The sequence below is a fragment of the Malaclemys terrapin genome, chromosome 4, assembly GCF_027887155.1.
Source record: "Malaclemys terrapin pileata isolate rMalTer1 chromosome 4, rMalTer1.hap1, whole genome shotgun sequence".
In the NCBI taxonomy this organism is placed as follows: domain Eukaryota; kingdom Metazoa; phylum Chordata; order Testudines; family Emydidae; genus Malaclemys; species Malaclemys terrapin.
In genome coordinates this window covers 115,962,955-115,980,316 of record NC_071508.1, presented here as the reverse complement: position 1 = coordinate 115,980,316, position 17,362 = coordinate 115,962,955, and the positions used below count along the sequence as shown (strand labels likewise).

Genomic DNA, 17,362 nt, shown 5'->3' with positions numbered 1-17,362 from the left:
CTGTGAAGAAGGAGAGTCTCAGAGAGGAGCCAAGAAGTCAGAGGAGAGGGCAGGTGGGGTGAGGCCTGGGATGAGCTCCCAAGGAAATGCTGCTGCTTGGGGGGGTTACAGCAACACTGTTCTGGGTATGTCAGTGATATATCAATAGGTCTCAAACCAGGATAGTGGGGAGAAGTGGAAGGGCTCAGCTGCCCAAGGCAATCGGAAGAGGTGAAATGGTGCCAGGTACAAGTCCTGTCATCCAAAAGTGGGACAAGGCAACAGGCACAGTATGTTAGCCCATACCATGTCCGCTCAGGGGACGAGGCAGAAATACCCTCAAGCAGAAGAAAGACATACGGTGAAGCGATACAGTGGCTCAACACTCTCCTAGGTAGTGTGCAGGTGCAGCCAAAAGGCCTGGGTGCTTCCTTTGCAGGGCTGGCTCCAGGCACCAGCCTAGCAAGCAGGTGCCTGGGGCGGCCAATGAAGGGGGCGGCGGGAGCGGCACGCCTGGCCATTCGGAGAATAGCATGTGGTGGCCACTCAGAGTGAAGGACCTGCCGCCGAATTGCCGCCGTAGAATGAAGTGGTGGTAGAGCTGCCGCCGCTTTCAATCGCAGCTTTTTTTTTTTTTTTTTTTTTTTTTTTTCCCCTGCTTGGGGCGGCAAAAACGCTAGAGCCGGCCCCGTTCCTTTGATAGGTGTAGGACTTGGGAGGCCCCTCTCATAGCAGGCAGAGGAAACCTTCCAAGTTCAGGCTTCTTTTAGTAGGAGAACTCCTCTATAAAAGGCAAGACACTCCAGATGGGAGCCAATTAGGCTTGTCCAGCAGGAATAGGCCCCCCCCTTGAAAATAAAATGTCACAATTTGGGGGCAGATTCCCCAAATAGACAAGCGGCCAGTCCTGCTGGTCACTCCCAGAACACAGGGAGGGAAAAGGCCACCAGGCTCCCTCATATGACTTCAAAGATGAGTTCTGAGTTGAGCTGGGGCCTGTTGTGAGCCTGGAGGGGCCTGGGACACTTCAGAAATCTTGGGAAGCTGGGTTGGGAGCACTTTTGAGTCTGGAGCAACATGAGTTCTGATGGAACTGGGGCTGGAGTATTTGAGGGGGGAGGAACTCTTAGGACAATGGAATCCTGAGCAGCAGGGAAGGAGGGGCAATCGGAGTCTGAGCGGGGAGGGTTTTCATTGGGCTCTGAGCTTCCTCTTTTTGTTCCCTTGTGAGTGAAAAAGGGGCAACCACATGCAATGAAAGTGCAGCTGGGAAGTTGTAGCTGTTCCTCCATCCAAACTCATTCCCTTAAAGCACCAGCACCATTTCCCTTTGGGGTCAGGCTCTTGGACCCTTCCCTGTTCCAGCTGTGCTGGAAAGTATCACGTGTTTCTCACATGATTCCTGGCAGGCTTACTTTTGCTCCCCTCTAAGCTACACACTGGAGCTGCTATTCTAGTAGCAAGTTAGTTGCTTGCAACCCAGCCATTTGGCAGAATAATTAGGCATCTTCTGGTACCACTTACCTTTGGTCCATCAGTGTTCCAGTCTTTATTTATTGCTCACCAGCCAGCCTCTCTCTCAGACACCTTTGAACTTACCCCCCATGCAGTCCCTTGTGTATGGGAAATAAACCCTCATAAAATCTGTACAGCCTCTTCCCTAAAGATGTGCTAGTGACACAATAAGGGGATGAGTTGGGGGGAAGGGAGATAAGCAGCTGCTCCTCCCCACATTGTACATGCACAATACATGCTGGCTTTCTCTGGTGGAAAGGGAGCAAGTAAAGATTGAGCAGCTGTGCCAGTGATGGACTCCTTATCCAAATCTTTGAGCCAACTTCTGACCCCAGATGATCCAGTATTTTAACTATCCCATTTCCCTGTTCCCCAGTGCACCACATCCACTGTGCTCCCGATCCACCCAAAATTACCCAGAGCTCTTTCCCCCTGACTCCTTCAACTTCCTGCACTGCTTCAACCCCCAATCCTCCGTTATCCCATCCCATAAATTCCATCTCAGACCCCTAAGGAGTAACCTTTGTTGTCTTCTTACAGAAGGAAGGGAGGGCTGGTGGCCTTGTTCTCTCCCCACCTCTCCCATCTTCTTGGAGCAGCAGTTCCCTGTCACTCTATTTTCATTCTTTGGGGTTCTCCACAGAGGGCCACTGCTCCCGCCCCAATCCACATAGGGAGGCTGACCTTTCTCTTCCTGCTGGGCTGGTCCAGCCAACTCCCACACTGGGCTAGCTGAGTGGTGGGCCTTTCCTTTTAAAGGCAGGGCGAAGCCCAAATATGGGTATGGGAATCCCTTACTACTGTGGCAGAAACTTTCCCAGGGCTGTGCCTAGCAAAGGCTGGGCCAAACTCCCAGCTCTCCCTCCCCATCACTTGCCAAATGGAGGAATTCCCCTACTGCCCTCAACATCTCCCACTGCTGGGAGGGTGGGCATTGCTACAAGGAGTTTCCTCTACCCCGTCTTCTCTGCTTGCAACTGTCCTTCTTCAGGGCTCCCCTCCTCTTGGGGTTGCTGCTGTTTCTTCCCCCACACGGGGCAAAGGGCAATAAATATTCCAGCACCTTTTCCTGCACCCCTAAATCCCATCCAAGTGCTTCCTGGTGCCTAACAGAGTAGATGGAACAGGGGTGGCAGCAGCAGGGCACACTGTCTCGCATGATATTCTTATCGATAAACTAGGCAAATACAATTTAGATGGGGCTACTATAAGGTGGGTGCATAACTGGCTGGATAACCGTACTCAGAGAGTTGTTATTAATGGTTCCCAATCCTGCTGGAAAGGTATAACAAGTGGGGTTCCGCAGGGGTCTGTTTTGGGACTGGCTCTATTCAATATCTTCATTAACGACTTAGATATTGGCATAGAAAGTACGCTTACTAAGTTTACAGATGATACCAAACTGGGAGGGATTGCAACTGCTTTGGAGGACAAGGTCATAATTCAAAATGATCTGGACAATTGGAGAAATGGTCTGAGTTAAACAGGATGAAGTTTAACAAAGACAAATGCAAAGTGCTCCACTTAGGAAGAAAAAATCAGTTTCACACATACAGAATGGGAAGAGTATCAGAGGGGTAGCCGTGTTAGTTTGAATCTGTAAAAAGCAACAGAGGGTCCTGTGGCGCCTTTGAGACTAACAGAAGTACTGGGAGCATAAGCTTTCGTGGGTAAGAACCTCACTTCTTCAGATGCAACATGAAGAAGTGAGGTTCTTACCCACGAAAGCTTATGCTCCCAGTACTTCTGTTAGTCTCAAAGGTGCCACAGGACCCTCTGTTGCTTTTTACAGAATGGGAAGAGACTGTCTAGGAAGGAGTATGGCAGAAAGGGATCTAGGGGTTATAGCAGACCACAAGCTAAATATGAGTCAACAGTGTGATGCTGTTGCAAAAAAAGCAAACATGATTCTGAGATGTATTAACAGGTGTGTTGTGAGCAAGACATGAGAAGTCATTCTTCCGCTCTACTCTGCTCTGGTTAGGCCTCAGCTGGAGTATTGTGTCCAGTTCTGGGCACCGCATTTCAAGAAAGAAGTGGAGAAATTGGAGAGGGTCCAGAGAAGAGCAACAAGAATGATTAAAGGTCTTGAGAACATGACCTATGAAGGAAGGCTGAAAGAATTGGGTTTGTTTAGTTTGGAAAAGAGAAGACTGAGAGGGGACATGATAGCAGTTTTCAGGTATCTAAAAGGGTGTCATAAGGAGGAGGGAGAAAACTTGTTAACCTTAGTCTCTAAGGATAGAACAAGAAGCAATGGGCTTAAACTGCAGCAAGGGAGGTCTAGGTTGGACATTAGGAAAAAGTTCCTAACTGTCAGGGTGGCTAAACACTGGAATAAATTGCCTAGGGAGGTTGTGGAATCTCCATCTCTGGCGATATTTAAGAGTAGGTTAGATAAATGTCTATCTGGGATGGTCTAGACAGTATTTGGTCCTGCCATGTGGGCAGGGCTGGACTCGATGACCTCTTGAGGTCCCTTCCAGTCCTAGAATCTATGAGTACGGTGACCATATTTCCCTGTGCTGAATACGGGACACCTGGTAAAATTACTCGTATTCAAGCAAGTTCAATGGCAATCAATCAGAACTATGCAGTACAAAAGTTCAAATTAACATCAAGTTGACTGCGCGCCTGTTAGAAATACTGCGTAGTTGGATTCTTTGTATTTACCTTCTTATCTTTAAGGTTCACACGGGGAGAGATGACACACACATATTCCCGTACACTTCTCGCACGGGGGTGTAACCGACCAACCCGACCCCTCCCTGCCCAGCGTTCTCCGCCCTCCTGGTATCTGGCACTGCATCTTCCCGATGCAACATGTTGGGGGGGGGGGGGGCACACAGGGTCTCATGATTAGGGGACAGAGCAGCCCTGCACTCCCTGGGGACAGGACCCAGGGCCGGGGGAGAGGCAGGTGAAGGTAGGGCTGCTGTGGAGCCTGCAGAGTCAGTGTGTGAACAGGCTGGAAATCGAATCCCACCACCACTCCAGAGCTTAGCTGAGGGACAGAGGGGCTTTGGCACATGCAGGGCTCACCTTCTCCTGGCCAGCACCCTGGGCCGGAGGGTCCTGGGCTTTCCTGGGGCGCCAGCCCAGCCAGAGGCAGTGGGAGAAGGAAGGATCCTGGTGACCAAGCTGTTGGCGAGCTGAGCACTCCAACCAGGGGCTGGTTCTCTGCACAGCACTGGGAGTGGGATGTGCCATGCCGGGGGGGGATATGGAAGAGAAACCGGGCTAGGTGGGGTGAAGGAGCAAAGCAGGAGAAGACAGCAAGAGGGGGAGCACGTAAAAGGTTGATGGGTGGACTGCCGAGGCGACCTGTAACCAGCTGCTGCCTGGCGCCTGCCCTCCTTCACCAGCTACCACAGCTCGCAGTGCACAACCAGTGCTGGCCAGAAACAGGACAGGAAGTGAGGCCCTGTTGGCCGAGAGCCAGCACGCAGCGGGGGCTGTGCTGTCAGACCAGCAGGAGGAGCGGCGAGCCTTGTGCACAGCAGGTCTGCCCCGCCACCAGCCTTGCACACCCACCCTCACTGTTGGCCACTGGACCCCCCCTCACTCATTGCTGGTGGGCAGGCGGCTGGCGAGCAGGGATCTGACCAGCAGCAGGACCTGCCAGAATAGGTGGGGCACAGAAGGCAGAAAATATGAGACAATTTGCCCATTTTTAATAAATCAGGACACTTGCAGAAGGTCTTAAATACGGGACTGTCCCTTTAAAAACAGGATGTCTGGTCACCCTACACATGGGGAGGTAGGGAACGTAAATTGACTTTTGGGTGGCAGTAGGAAATGGTTGCCTTTTGGGGCGAAAATGAGGGGGTGAAGTTTTATGTAGCTCCTTGTGTGACATTCCTCAGCAGTGAGAACATCGCCACCATCCCCAAATGACACCTCTCCGCCCTGAGCAGTGGTAGTAGGACCATGTGGGAAAGAATGACGATTCCTTTTCATCTGTGATAAATGTCACATGTGGAGCTGCAAAATACTTGGCAGCTATGACCCTTTCTTGCTGCTGTGTGACTGTATGCCATAAAGAAGCAACAAAAGAAACAAAGCCACCTCTCCTTTTGCACATTCTCTTTAAAGTCACAGTGCAATGTGAGGGACTGTGACTTGCAAATAGGCATCAAGGAGTGGCTGTCATGATCACAGTGTCCTATCCCATACTGCTGGAGGGCTTCTACTCTGGTTGCTAGCCCATACTGAAACTCATGCCACCACATCTACACTGCTATTATTACCAGAGGTGAAAGTAAGCTGGTCCGGTCCGGTACAGCGTACCGGCAAGAGCCAGTATGCCGTGCCGGACTGGACCAGCTTCCGCGTGGTGATTTAAAGGGCCGAAGGCCCCGCTTCTTCCAGTTGAGGCCACACCCCCGCTCAGGACTCTGGCGTACCGGAAAGTGCTTTAAGTTTCTTTCACCCCTGATTATTACCCATGCTGGCTAGATAAAAGCTGCGTACCTGTGCTACATATGCCTACCTGTGCTACAGTCACATCTTCTCTTTGCAGTGTAGACATATCCTAAAGTGTCAAATACTTATACTATACTCAGATGACTAGATAAATCCAACATTAGAGGAAGAAAATTGCTTAATTTTTAGTATCAAAAGTTCATTTGAGTTTTTCAGCTTCGAAAGGAAGTAACTATCACCATCAGTAAAATTGGGATCTGATCCTATTAGTTTGGACAGACAGGTTTCCAAAAAGAAATTCAAAATAAATCTCCCCCTAAACTCACCTCAAAAAGTCAGAATCCCCCCATTTGTGAGAGAGAGTCAGGAAGTTTTTCCCTACACACAAAGAAAAAAGAAGTTAAAGCCTTACTATCTGCTCTTTAACTTATTAAAAAAATGTTTTTTACTGTTGTTTGGCCTACAGAGGCCACATGAGCGATGGGAAAGCCAGCTAGATTCTATTCTGCTTTACACAGTTTAAACAAAACTGTAAACTAAATTCCACCAGCAGAATTTATATGACAAGTGATGGTAACAGGAGCAGAAAGACCCAGTTCAGAAAACTGGCAATTAGAAAAACAAATAAATCTTCTGATTTAAAAAAAAAGAAAAAAAGCAAGCAAGCCAGCTTGACCAATGTGATCTAGAAGTTGAATAATTCATTATCTAATTTTTATTTTTCTATTAACTCCAGTTTAATTATAAATCTAAAAATTCTATTTTTTTTGTACAAGTATCCCCTAAATTTATGCTGTCTCCCTTTCCCTTTAGACAATTAGAGAAGAGTGCATGTTTAAAATTTCATATATATATATATATGTTCACGTTCTCATTTATACTGAGTTTTCATATATGCTTCCAGTATTGTCATCATAACTGGCACCTTCTCTCTTACACTGCCAGTGGTATAAGATTGGAGATTCAAGCGAATGGCTCCCTCAAAAGAAAAATCACTACAGATGTTCCTCAAAAACAACTAGGAAAAATTGTATCTTATCACTGAATTTTCTTTTTTGGATCACTAAATTACCATCTGATTGATCGCACTGCAGTTGTGATGCTTTCAGGTGCTATAACACAGTCAGCGTACAGTCTTCCACAACAATTTGCTCTTGCATCGCAATTGCAGGGTGATAGTCATCATGTGGGTCATGGTAGTCCTGACCTGTCCCTCGGCTGCCTTTCTGGCCATAAAAACCACTGCTGTTTTTGGCTGAGACTGTCTGGCCACGGTAGATTTGAGCCTGATGCTCACAGACGCCAAATTTGCTGAGCAGGATGAAGACATCCCTTCTGAAAGCCTTGGTGAAAATAGCATAGAGGAATGGGTTGGCACAAGAATTGAGTGGGTAGAACAGCACTAGCAGGATCTTGGAATTACTGACTGTTATCAAGGGCTTGTTCATAATGGCAGACAAAGCATAGAATGAGATAGGTGCCATGCATAGGAAGTCAGTGAAAATCAACACAGCCATCCTTTTAGCAATTTTGGTGTCTTTGTCTCCAGACTTGTACTCAGGGTTTCGCACAGTTAGATAGATTTTTATATAACAAGCACAGATGATGATAAAGGCAATGATGTTCAGCATTAAAACAAAGACAATGTAGGCTTGAGCCAACGGTGTTTCGGTATCCATGGGCAGGCAGATACTGACTTTGATGTAGCTGCTGACTCCAACCAGTGGCAAGAGGGCGAGAAGAAAGCATGAGAGCCAACCACCCAGCATGATGATCAAAGCATGCCGAAGGCGAAGCTTCCTGTCCAGGCGCATAGCAAAGGTGATGGCATACCAGCGCTCCAGGGTGATCACAGTCAGTGTATATACAGAAAGCTCACTGGCAAAGACAGTGAAAAAGCCAGCTGTGTTGCAGCCAGGCCCAGTCTGCCAGTCTATGGCATGGTTGTAGTATTCTGACCTAGTGTAGAGATCCACCGAAGCAATCAGGAGAAGGTACAGTCCCATGCAGAAATCAGCAAAAGCCAGGTTGCACATCAGAAACCGTGGGACAGTCAACTTGTAATGGCTGGTGAGAAGGATGAAGAGGACAAAAATGTTACCCAGGATAGCCAGCAGGTTCACAAACCACACCACAATTCTTAGAAATTTATAGCCCATTATGTCTTCGCAGGGATTAAACTCATCAGGCTCTGGAGTGCACGCAATGTCTTCACTGCCACCACAGACAGTATAGTCATAATGGCTGTCAAACCCCTGGATATTGTCCTCTTGAGGGTTCTTGAGCTCTTGGCCAAACCCAACATCTCCATCCCCCTGCTCTTCAAAAAAAACATAGTAGTGGGAGTTGCCATGAAAATCCCTGAATTTGGAGTTTTCAGCGTACACTGTGTCAGTGTGGTCTGCATCCTCTTCTGCATAATCTTGGTAAAAAGGGCCATTGAAGGTACTGATGGATCTTTTCTTACGAAAGCTGTGACTGCTGGTCTGGTTACACATCATGTATTCCAGAATTCTGAAAGAGCACAAGGGTGAAATCACCACTGGAATTTGCAGTTCTGTTTGCATACAACAGGTATGTCAAAGGAAACACTTTTTAATCATTAATATCTGAATTAAAATATCTATGAACCAGAATGTTGTCCTTACACATTTTTGTTAGTAAAAAGACCATGTGGTGAATCTTGAGCATACCCAACAGAGTTTTTTGTATGTTGGCAGACCGATATACAGTGCGGCAGTCCTCTGCATCTGAGTTCTCACTTCTTTGATATGCTTACAATAACAATAATTTCATCTTTCTCCTTAAAAATCCCAAGTGATGAGGCCTCTACCACTTCCCCGGAGTTGCTATTTCACAGCCTAATTCATGCCACTATTTGGAGGTTTTTCCTGATATTTTGGCCTATGTTTTTCTTTCTTAATTTCATTCAGTTATTCTTAGTGGTTACTGATTGTGCCACCATAAATAATTCCTCTTCCTCCTCGGGGATTACATCCTTCAAAAATTCATAGATTTCTTACATCTGTTCTTTATAATTGTTTAATCAATGCACACAGCATTGTATTCTTTTCTTCTTTCTGCATAAATCAATTCTCTCCAGCCCCTTAATCATTTTTTTGCTCTCCTCTATATTTCCTCCAATTTGTTCCTCCACAGTTTACTGACACTATGACACCAGAGCGCAACACAATACTCCATATGTTGTCTGCGTAGCCACAGAGAAACAATAACTAGAGACCCATGAAATTCTTTTGTTTTTATAATTTTTTGTTTTATTTTTCAAGAGTTTTATTTATTTTGATTTATCCATGCGGGGTGGGGGGCAAGGGAGGTGTCAGGTCCTGCCCCCAGCGTGGTGTGGTGTCAGAGGCCTTTGGGGGCAGAGGTTGCAGAGTGATCTGGACATGCACTCACCCTGCAGTGACAGCTCCTGTCCTGCAGGCCTGGGCCCAGCTCCCTGTTCCAGGAATTGCAACCTTGTGCATGGGGTCATAGCGCCACTCAGATTTGGCTCAGGTGCCCCTCCATCATCATGACAGAGGGGCAGCTAGGTCAAATTTGAGTGAATAGTAATATGGCCCTGTGCTCCAGATTGCAACACTCACTCAGATCTAGTCTGGCTGTCCCATGACATGATGATGGAGGAGAGGCCAGGCCAAATCTGAGTGGAGCTACAATCTTACGTGCCAGATCAGAATAACTGCTGAGGGGAGCCAGGCTGTGCCCTGCAGGACAGGAACCACAGGGATTGCCACTGGATGTTTTTTTTTATTTTACATGTTGTTTCTAGTTGTATTTTGTGTTATTCTGTAGTTGCGAGAAACATGGGGCTCTAACTATTACCTTGCTCCACGATGCAATGCTTCTATGTTTGTAGCCCCAAATAGTATTAGCAATGTTCTGACTACAGTAACACCTTGCAAATGTGTATTGAATTTGCTGATTGCTATCACCCTACACTTCCTTCAGTGTTTCTCATCCCAGCTGTCTCCCTCCCATTCACTGTCTTTCAGACTTTCACCGGATGTACTGGAGCTGCTTTTCTCAAAGGAGAATCTCATTTTCTTTCTTTCTGCTCGTGTTTCTAATCTCTGTACATCCCTTTGTGGTAGTTTTCTGCCCTCAAAGTTGTTTGAAACTCCTCCATGACCTAATATCATCTGTGAATTCCACTAATATACTATCTACGCCAATGTTTAAAATACGATAGGTATCCTAGAAATTCTATAGATAGATATTTTCTTTTCATGTATCAGAGATTGGCCTGAGCAAGACCCTTGGCTCTGAACTTTGGAGAAGTTTGCATTTAAATCTAAACTTGAACTCTGCAATGACAGTTTCTCTCCAATTACAATAAAGTTTAAATTTTACTCATAGGAACATAGGTTTGCCAGACTGGATCAGACCGTTAGTCCATCTACTTCCGTATCCTGTCTCCAACTGTGGCCAGCACCTGTTGCTTTAGAAGAACAGGCAAGCCACCTTGCAGAAGATAATTATGGAATAACCTGGCCACAAATAAAATGTCCTCCTCACCCTTTTAGTCAGAGGCTGGCTGAAGCACAAGGTTTTATGTCCCTTCCAAGACTTTTGGTTATTTTTAAATCCTTTCTATATCAACTCTGGATATTGTTGTTATCTATAAAAACAGCTCATCCTGTGCTGAATCCTGCTCAACTCTTGGCCTCAAAAATATCTTGTGGCAATGAGTTCTACAAACTAACTATGTATTGCATGAAAAAGTAATTTTTTTTATTAATTTTAAACCTGTCCCTCTGCACTACTATATAATTTCAAAAATGGCTACAAAACCCATTAACTAGAATTATTATATTATTATATATTAAAATATCAATTAATCCTTCTTTAATTATCTGATTTATGATTTAATCGAAGTTGCTAACACTCACCCTTTGGTTTTCTTCCAGTTCTTGAAAGCACAGCAGTGGCTTGGATAGGACAGGTCAGCTCGCATTAGATGAAGAAAAGTTTTTAGAGGAGGTAGTTTCTTCAGTGTCCATGTATTTTTAGCCATCAGTTCTTTAAGGTTTTCCAGTCCTTTTGTTGGAAGGGTAGCAACACTGGTCCGGGAGACATCACTGCGTAAAGAAAGAATAAAACTTCAGCAAATGAAATGATTGGAGTGAGACATTTAAGATCTTCAAAGCACTTTAGGAGTTGCACAGAAAGCTACAGCACAAAAAACAAAACTAAAACTAAAACACAACCAACAACACATGAGGGAGGTGAGGCAGGAGTTGGCGTGCTGCCTGCGCATATTCTACTTGAAATGTACCAACTGGGTATCACCAAACAGCATTCAGAGGGCACCCAGCGTCATGATGCCAGACGACTTGTTTGGCTGCATGAATGCACAATGCAAGTGCAGTGAATGGGATGAATGAATCACTGCTGGCACAGAGCCCAGGGCATTATTTTTTGTTATTTATTTTAATTAATGACTGCACAGAGACACTGGGTACAACTTGTTTGAGATGATAAAATCTCCCTAAATTATTCTTCAATTTACAAACCTGAAAAATTGCTACATCTTTGAAAGAGCGAGTCAGTGTGGCCTCTTTTTTAGTAATTTTAAAACTGGTTTTCTATTTTAAACACATTTTTGCATAGACAGTGTTGTGATTGCCATTGGTGGCCATCAGCTATGCTCCTCATAAGCCATGCAGCAGAAACAGCGCTTCAGCTTGCCTTTGTAATTGAAAATAAAGTCTTTAAAGATTTAATATCTGTGAGAACATGCTCATTTTGGAGAGACAATTGAAAACAGAAGAAGATATGATAGTATCATTTGCTCATCTAATTCACACAGGCCCTGATTTTGCAAAGGCTTTAAACACATGCATAACTTTACACACTTGACTCTATTCATACAAATGAAGTTAAGACCATACTGAAGTATCTGCAGAATTGATGCCATCATTTGCTGCAGATGCTGATGAGAGTTAGCTAGGTACAGCTATAATCTGAATTTGAGTAGGAGATGAAAGATCATCTTCCTGCTTCCTTTAGCACATCTGTATACCATTTTTCCATCCTCAAGGTTTTAAAACTGATTACTTCACTATCTCCTTGGGCAAACTATGAATGACAAAAACACCAAAACCTTTTAAAATAGGCTTTTAAGGCTCAAATAGTTTAAAACACACAAAAATTCAATAAAAATGTAGATTTAAACACACAAAGTTTCTCCTTCCGCTATTTTCCCTCTAGCTTCTAGTGGTGCTTCTTGAACCATATGCTAATTTAAGAGAAAACACTCTCATAGCTATAGCAATGTTCCTCACAAGCTCAACATCAGCTCATATTAAACCTGTATTATATTGAGAAAGATGGCAACTGTCAAGTGTTGCTATTTCAAGAGCTTTATTAACAAAGAACATGATTCTAAGCATGTAAACAAAAGTGTGTTTTCTGTGCACCGTGTCCCCTAATTCAGAGGTAAAGAACTAATAATGAGCTTTTAGAAAAGACATGTGGTGCAAAGAAATATGGCAAAATTCATCTCTTTCCCCTTCGCCAAAAACCTGTGCCCTGAGCCTTCACAAAAGATTTGTGCAAATGTCATCAGTGGGAGAAGAGTGAATGGATAAGCAAGACAATGCCACCCCATTCCCATCTGGCAAAACCCCACACAAGTGGCTCTCCACTGGGAAGAATGACCTTTTCTGTTTCTCCTTTTTGGATAAACAGTGGTGTTACTTTTAGCAGTTATCAGTAAAAGAACTACACTCTTGGGATGTGCCTTCTCACGCCACACAAGCTAGTAACTATATGGAAAAGTCTAACCATTGAGGAGCCACACAACTCCTCCCTCAAGCCAGAGGATGCTCCATGTGAGTCTATATAAGGGAGCATGTTTCCCTTGCTATCCTCATTTCTGTAATGGCGATTCCCCAGTCTCCTCAGGAAAGTATTTTGAAGCTTAATACATCCCACAGTATTCAGTCTAAATGTTGTTTTTCTTAATTTCACATCATTCCTCAAGGTTATAACCCTGTATACCACCCTAAGGAATGTTTTTCTATTCTCGGACACAGAAAAAGGAAATCATTACAAAAGAGGGGGAAAAACTTCTTGGGATTGTGTACAGGAAAACAGATTTTAATTGTGAATGTTACCTTGGGGAGACAAAGACCTTTTTTTTTTTAAACAGAACAACAAAACTGATACAGAATCACTGTACTCCCCAGAGGCTGCAGACATGTATAAGAAAATAAGAGATGGAAAGAGAAAAGCACAATAAAAGTGGATACCTAATGAAAACACAAACAAAAAGTATTTTTGTAAAAAGCAAAATATAAAAATCTGAGGTGCCTATTAATGAAAAATATTACATAGGAAAACAAACATTATTGCCTACGTTTACTTTTGAGATTCCTAGAGGAGAAACATACATTTCAATGGGAAACATGCAATCTCATTTGTCACTTTGCACAAAGTAACTAACCAGGTTTCCCTACCTAAAATATAAGAAGAGTGGGGAAAAGCTCTAGCAGAGAGATTGAAGAAATAGGGCAGTGCTTGCTGATAAACACATTGATTTAATGTTAGGTTATTAAATTATAGAATTAAGTTAATCAGACAACAAAGATGAATAAAATAGTCATTATCTTTAAAATGAGAGAGAAGAGAGAGAGAGACCAATGATAGGGGAAACCTCAAAAGGTTTGGAGTCTAGAGATATATAAGCATCCCAAGCTTTGGATGCTGATAGGAATCTTAAACCTGAGTCTGCAAAATTAAGCTGGAAAGCTCACAAAAGCAGACTCTTATGAGATTTCTGGCCCTTTCAGATCTGATCCCTGCCTCCAAGAACAATATTATGATTGATGGGAAAGGAAGTGGGGAGAATAATGCCCGGTGGCTAAGGGCAATATATCTCAACGTCCATTATATGTTTTCAAACCAAGCAGTAATAATTTTCTACTAAAACTGAAACTTCCAGCCAATATAATTTAATTTTGTTGGGTACTTGGGAATGTAGGGTAATTGTGAAAGTAATTATGTATGAATACATTAATTCTTATATGCTTATAACAAAGTAAGAAGAATCTCCGTTAAAAGAAATCATGACAAATGTAAAAGAGAAGACTGGAATACCAAAAGCCAAGGAAGTAAAAGTAAATAAAATAGAAAATGAGATTTTAGAAGTACCAAACAATCTACAGTCATAGAAGGGCTGGAAGGGAACTCAAGAAGTCATGAAGTCCTGTCCCCTCTGCTGAGGCAAGATCAAGCAAACCTAGACCATCCCTGACATGTGTTTGTTCAACCTATTCTTAAAAACCTCAAATGATTATGATTTTGCAACCTCCCTTGGAAGCCTATTCCAAACTTTAACCCTCATAGTTAGAAAGTTTTCCCTAATATCTAACCTAAATCTCCCTTGCTGCAGTTTAAGCACATTATTTCTTGTCCTACTTTCAGTGAACATGGAGGACAATCGATCATAGTCCTATTTATAACAGCCCTTAACATATTTGAAGACTGTTATCAAGTTCCCCCACCCTGAGTCTTCCTTTCTCAAGACTAAACATGCCCAGTTTTTTTAACCTTTCCTCATAGGTCAGGTTTTCTAAACATTTTATCATTTTTGTTGCTCTCCTCTGGACCTTCTCCAATTAGTCCACATCTTTCCTAAAGTGTGGTGCCCAGAACTGGACACAGTAGTCCAGCTAAGGCCTCAAGACTGCCACGTAGAGTGGGACAATTTCCTCCCATATGACCATAAAATGAAGGGGGTGTGGGAAAACATAAAACTCATATTAAATTTATAAATCCTTTCATTTAATAAGAAGGATTAGTCCTTCATTCTTTATTCCTCAGCCTTTCCATCTGCTTTAAATTAGACTTTGTTTCCTGCACTGACCTTAAGAACATTTTTACACATGATGAAGCTTAGAAAATGTCAAAACATTTTTGTGGGATTAAAACACAGCTGGGATTCACATTTGCTTTAGTCAAATAATGAAAGAGACATTAAAATTGAAATAGCTTGCATTATCTAAAATGTTATGGTTCACCACAAAGCTGCTTTTACTGCAAATACTGGATCTGGTGCATAAGGAGTGGAATAAAACCAATTTTTGCTGAACTCCCTCACAGGTGCATAACTAAGAGGTGTTATTTCTAGGTTCAGAGTTGCAGCAAAAATGCCAGGAAATGTGGGGAAACGTGTACTGTATCTGTTTTGTGGATAAACAAGTGTCTTCATTCTCCAGGGCTGTCAATCTACCATCTTTCACCAGCAGTAAACTTATGTCAAACATCTAATTCTGAAGGCTAACATTACAGAATTTTCACAGTAAATTTATGGTGATCTTCCTGACAGGATATACAGAAGGCAGAGTGATGGGCTTTGCCCTGTTTCATTATTGCTCAATCCTGGTTTCACCGACTACTACAAAAAATGTTTTAGAAGGTGATTGGTACTTACACTGCTGACAATGTCTAGACAGGTGGTGAGATGAGACTGCTGCTACTGATTTGATTTGTTTCCATTAAAATATAGTCTATATCTACAAATCAGGTACACTGCTAGTCTATGGACAAAAATACTCAATTTGAGTTACCCCATTTTTGCCCTTCATTTTCAGACTCATAGACTTGAAGGCCAGAAGAAACCATTGTGATTATAGTCTGATCTCCTGCACATCACAGGCCACAGAACCTCACCCACCCACTCCTAAAATAGACCCATAACCTGTGGCTGAGTTACTGAAATCCTCAAATCATGATTTAAAGACTTCAAATTACAGAGAATCCACCATTTACTCTAATTCAAGTGTCCCAAGCTGCAGAGGAAGATGAAAACGCCCGAGGGTCTATGCCAATCTGACCTAGGGGAAAATTCCTTCCTCACTCCAAATATGGTGATCAGCTAGACTCTAAGCATATTTGCGAGACCCATCAGTGAGACACTGGGGAAAGAATTGTCTCTAATAAGGTAGAGTCTTCCCCATCTACTATCCCTTTTCTGGCTGTTGGAGATATTTGTTAATAGCAGTCACAGATGGGCCATATGCCATTGTAGGCAATCTCATCATACCAGCTCTTCCACATACTTATCAAGCTCAGTCTTGAAACCAATTGGGTTTGTTTGCCCTCACTGCTCCCCTTGAGCCTGTTCCAACACTTCACTCCTCTGATGGTTAGAAACCTATGTCTAATTTCAAGCCTAAACTTGAATTCATGGCCAGTTTATATCCATTTGTTCTTGTGCCTTTAACTTAAATAACTCCTCTCCTTCCCTGGTGTTTATCCCTCTGATGTACTTAGAGAGAAAGAGCAATCATGTCTCCCCTCAGCTTTCGTTTGGTCAAGGTAAACAAACCACATTACAATGATCACTCATGGTCATCCTGTGATTACACCCAGGTCTTTCTCCTCCTCTGTCACTTCCAACTGATAAGTCCCCAGCTTATAGCAAAAATTTTTGTTGTTAGTCCTAAGTGCAGGACCTTGCACTTTGCACTATTAAATGTCATCCCATTTCTATTACTCCAGTTTTCAAGGACTTCCAAATCTTCTTGTATGATATTCTGTATTGGCAATACCTCCCAACTTTGTAACATCTGCACATTTTATTAGCATTTGTTTCAATCACTTGTTATATCAGGTTTCAAACTAAGAGTGTAAGCTCTTCAGGGAAGGGACTGTCTTTTACTCTACAGGTCTATGGGTGCTACTGTAATACAAATACAAATCTTTACAATTTATGGACCCACTTCTGCACCACTGATTGCACAAATAAAAATGTGAGTTTTCCTTACGTAAGGAGAGAAGGGTTGGATCCATGTTACCTTTTTCTATGAATATATGCAAGGCTCAGATATTTTCATGTGCAGAGAGGAAAGTGGGAAAGTATGCTCCTCCTATGCAGTATCCTTTTGTAATGATTTGGGGAACCTACGTGCAGCTAATGAGTGTTGATTAATTCTCTATATAACTCTACACCTCAATGTTTAGTAAAACCAACTATGGGCTGACAAAGACTTTGTCTGGAAGAGGCTACAGAACAAACAAAAAAGTCATCAACATTGTAATGACTCTGCTCTGGCAGAACAAATGAGTAACTTCATCTCCAACTTTTCCACAGAGGGCTAAGGTTTGAAGGAATGGAATTTCTCCAGAAGAGGGAACAAACAGATGATGTGTGGGTACAGCCCTTTAAAAATACAGAGATTGGGTGGATCAGGGAGACAAAGGAAGCTTGGGGCAGCAGAATCAGACAAAGGGACAAGCTTTTGAAGGGAAAGAGGACTCTTTGACTGCAGGACCAACCAAGGTTGAAGGAAACTGACTGCAAAGGTCAGAGAGAGATTCCATAAGTCGGAGAAGCCATGAGCTGTAGGAGGGAGATTCTGTCCACCCAAGAAGCCTCTGATCACATCCAAAAGAACACTCAAGAGTGGTGAGC

The 17,362-nt window shown here is 43.4% G+C and overlaps 1 protein-coding gene across 7 annotated transcripts in view; it reads right to left on the bottom strand.

The window, feature by feature from the left end:
• Positions 1–5,146: 5,146 nt before the first annotated feature.
• TSHR (thyroid stimulating hormone receptor) overlaps positions 5,147–17,362 on the bottom strand; it is a 238,602-nt gene continuing 226,386 nt past the window's right edge. For 5 of the 7 annotated variants that reach the window (XM_054024855.1, XM_054024856.1, XM_054024858.1 and 2 more), the window contains 2 exons: positions 10,833–11,021; positions 5,147–8,433 (listed from right to left, as the gene is read on the bottom strand). In XM_054024855.1, coding sequence (XP_053880830.1) covers positions 7,032–8,433; positions 10,833–11,021 — 1,591 coding nt within the window. In that variant the 3' untranslated portion in view covers positions 5,147–7,031. The remainder of the gene's footprint in view (positions 8,434–10,832; positions 11,022–17,362) is intronic. The other 2 variants (XM_054024860.1, XM_054024861.1) reach the window with 2 other exon arrangements.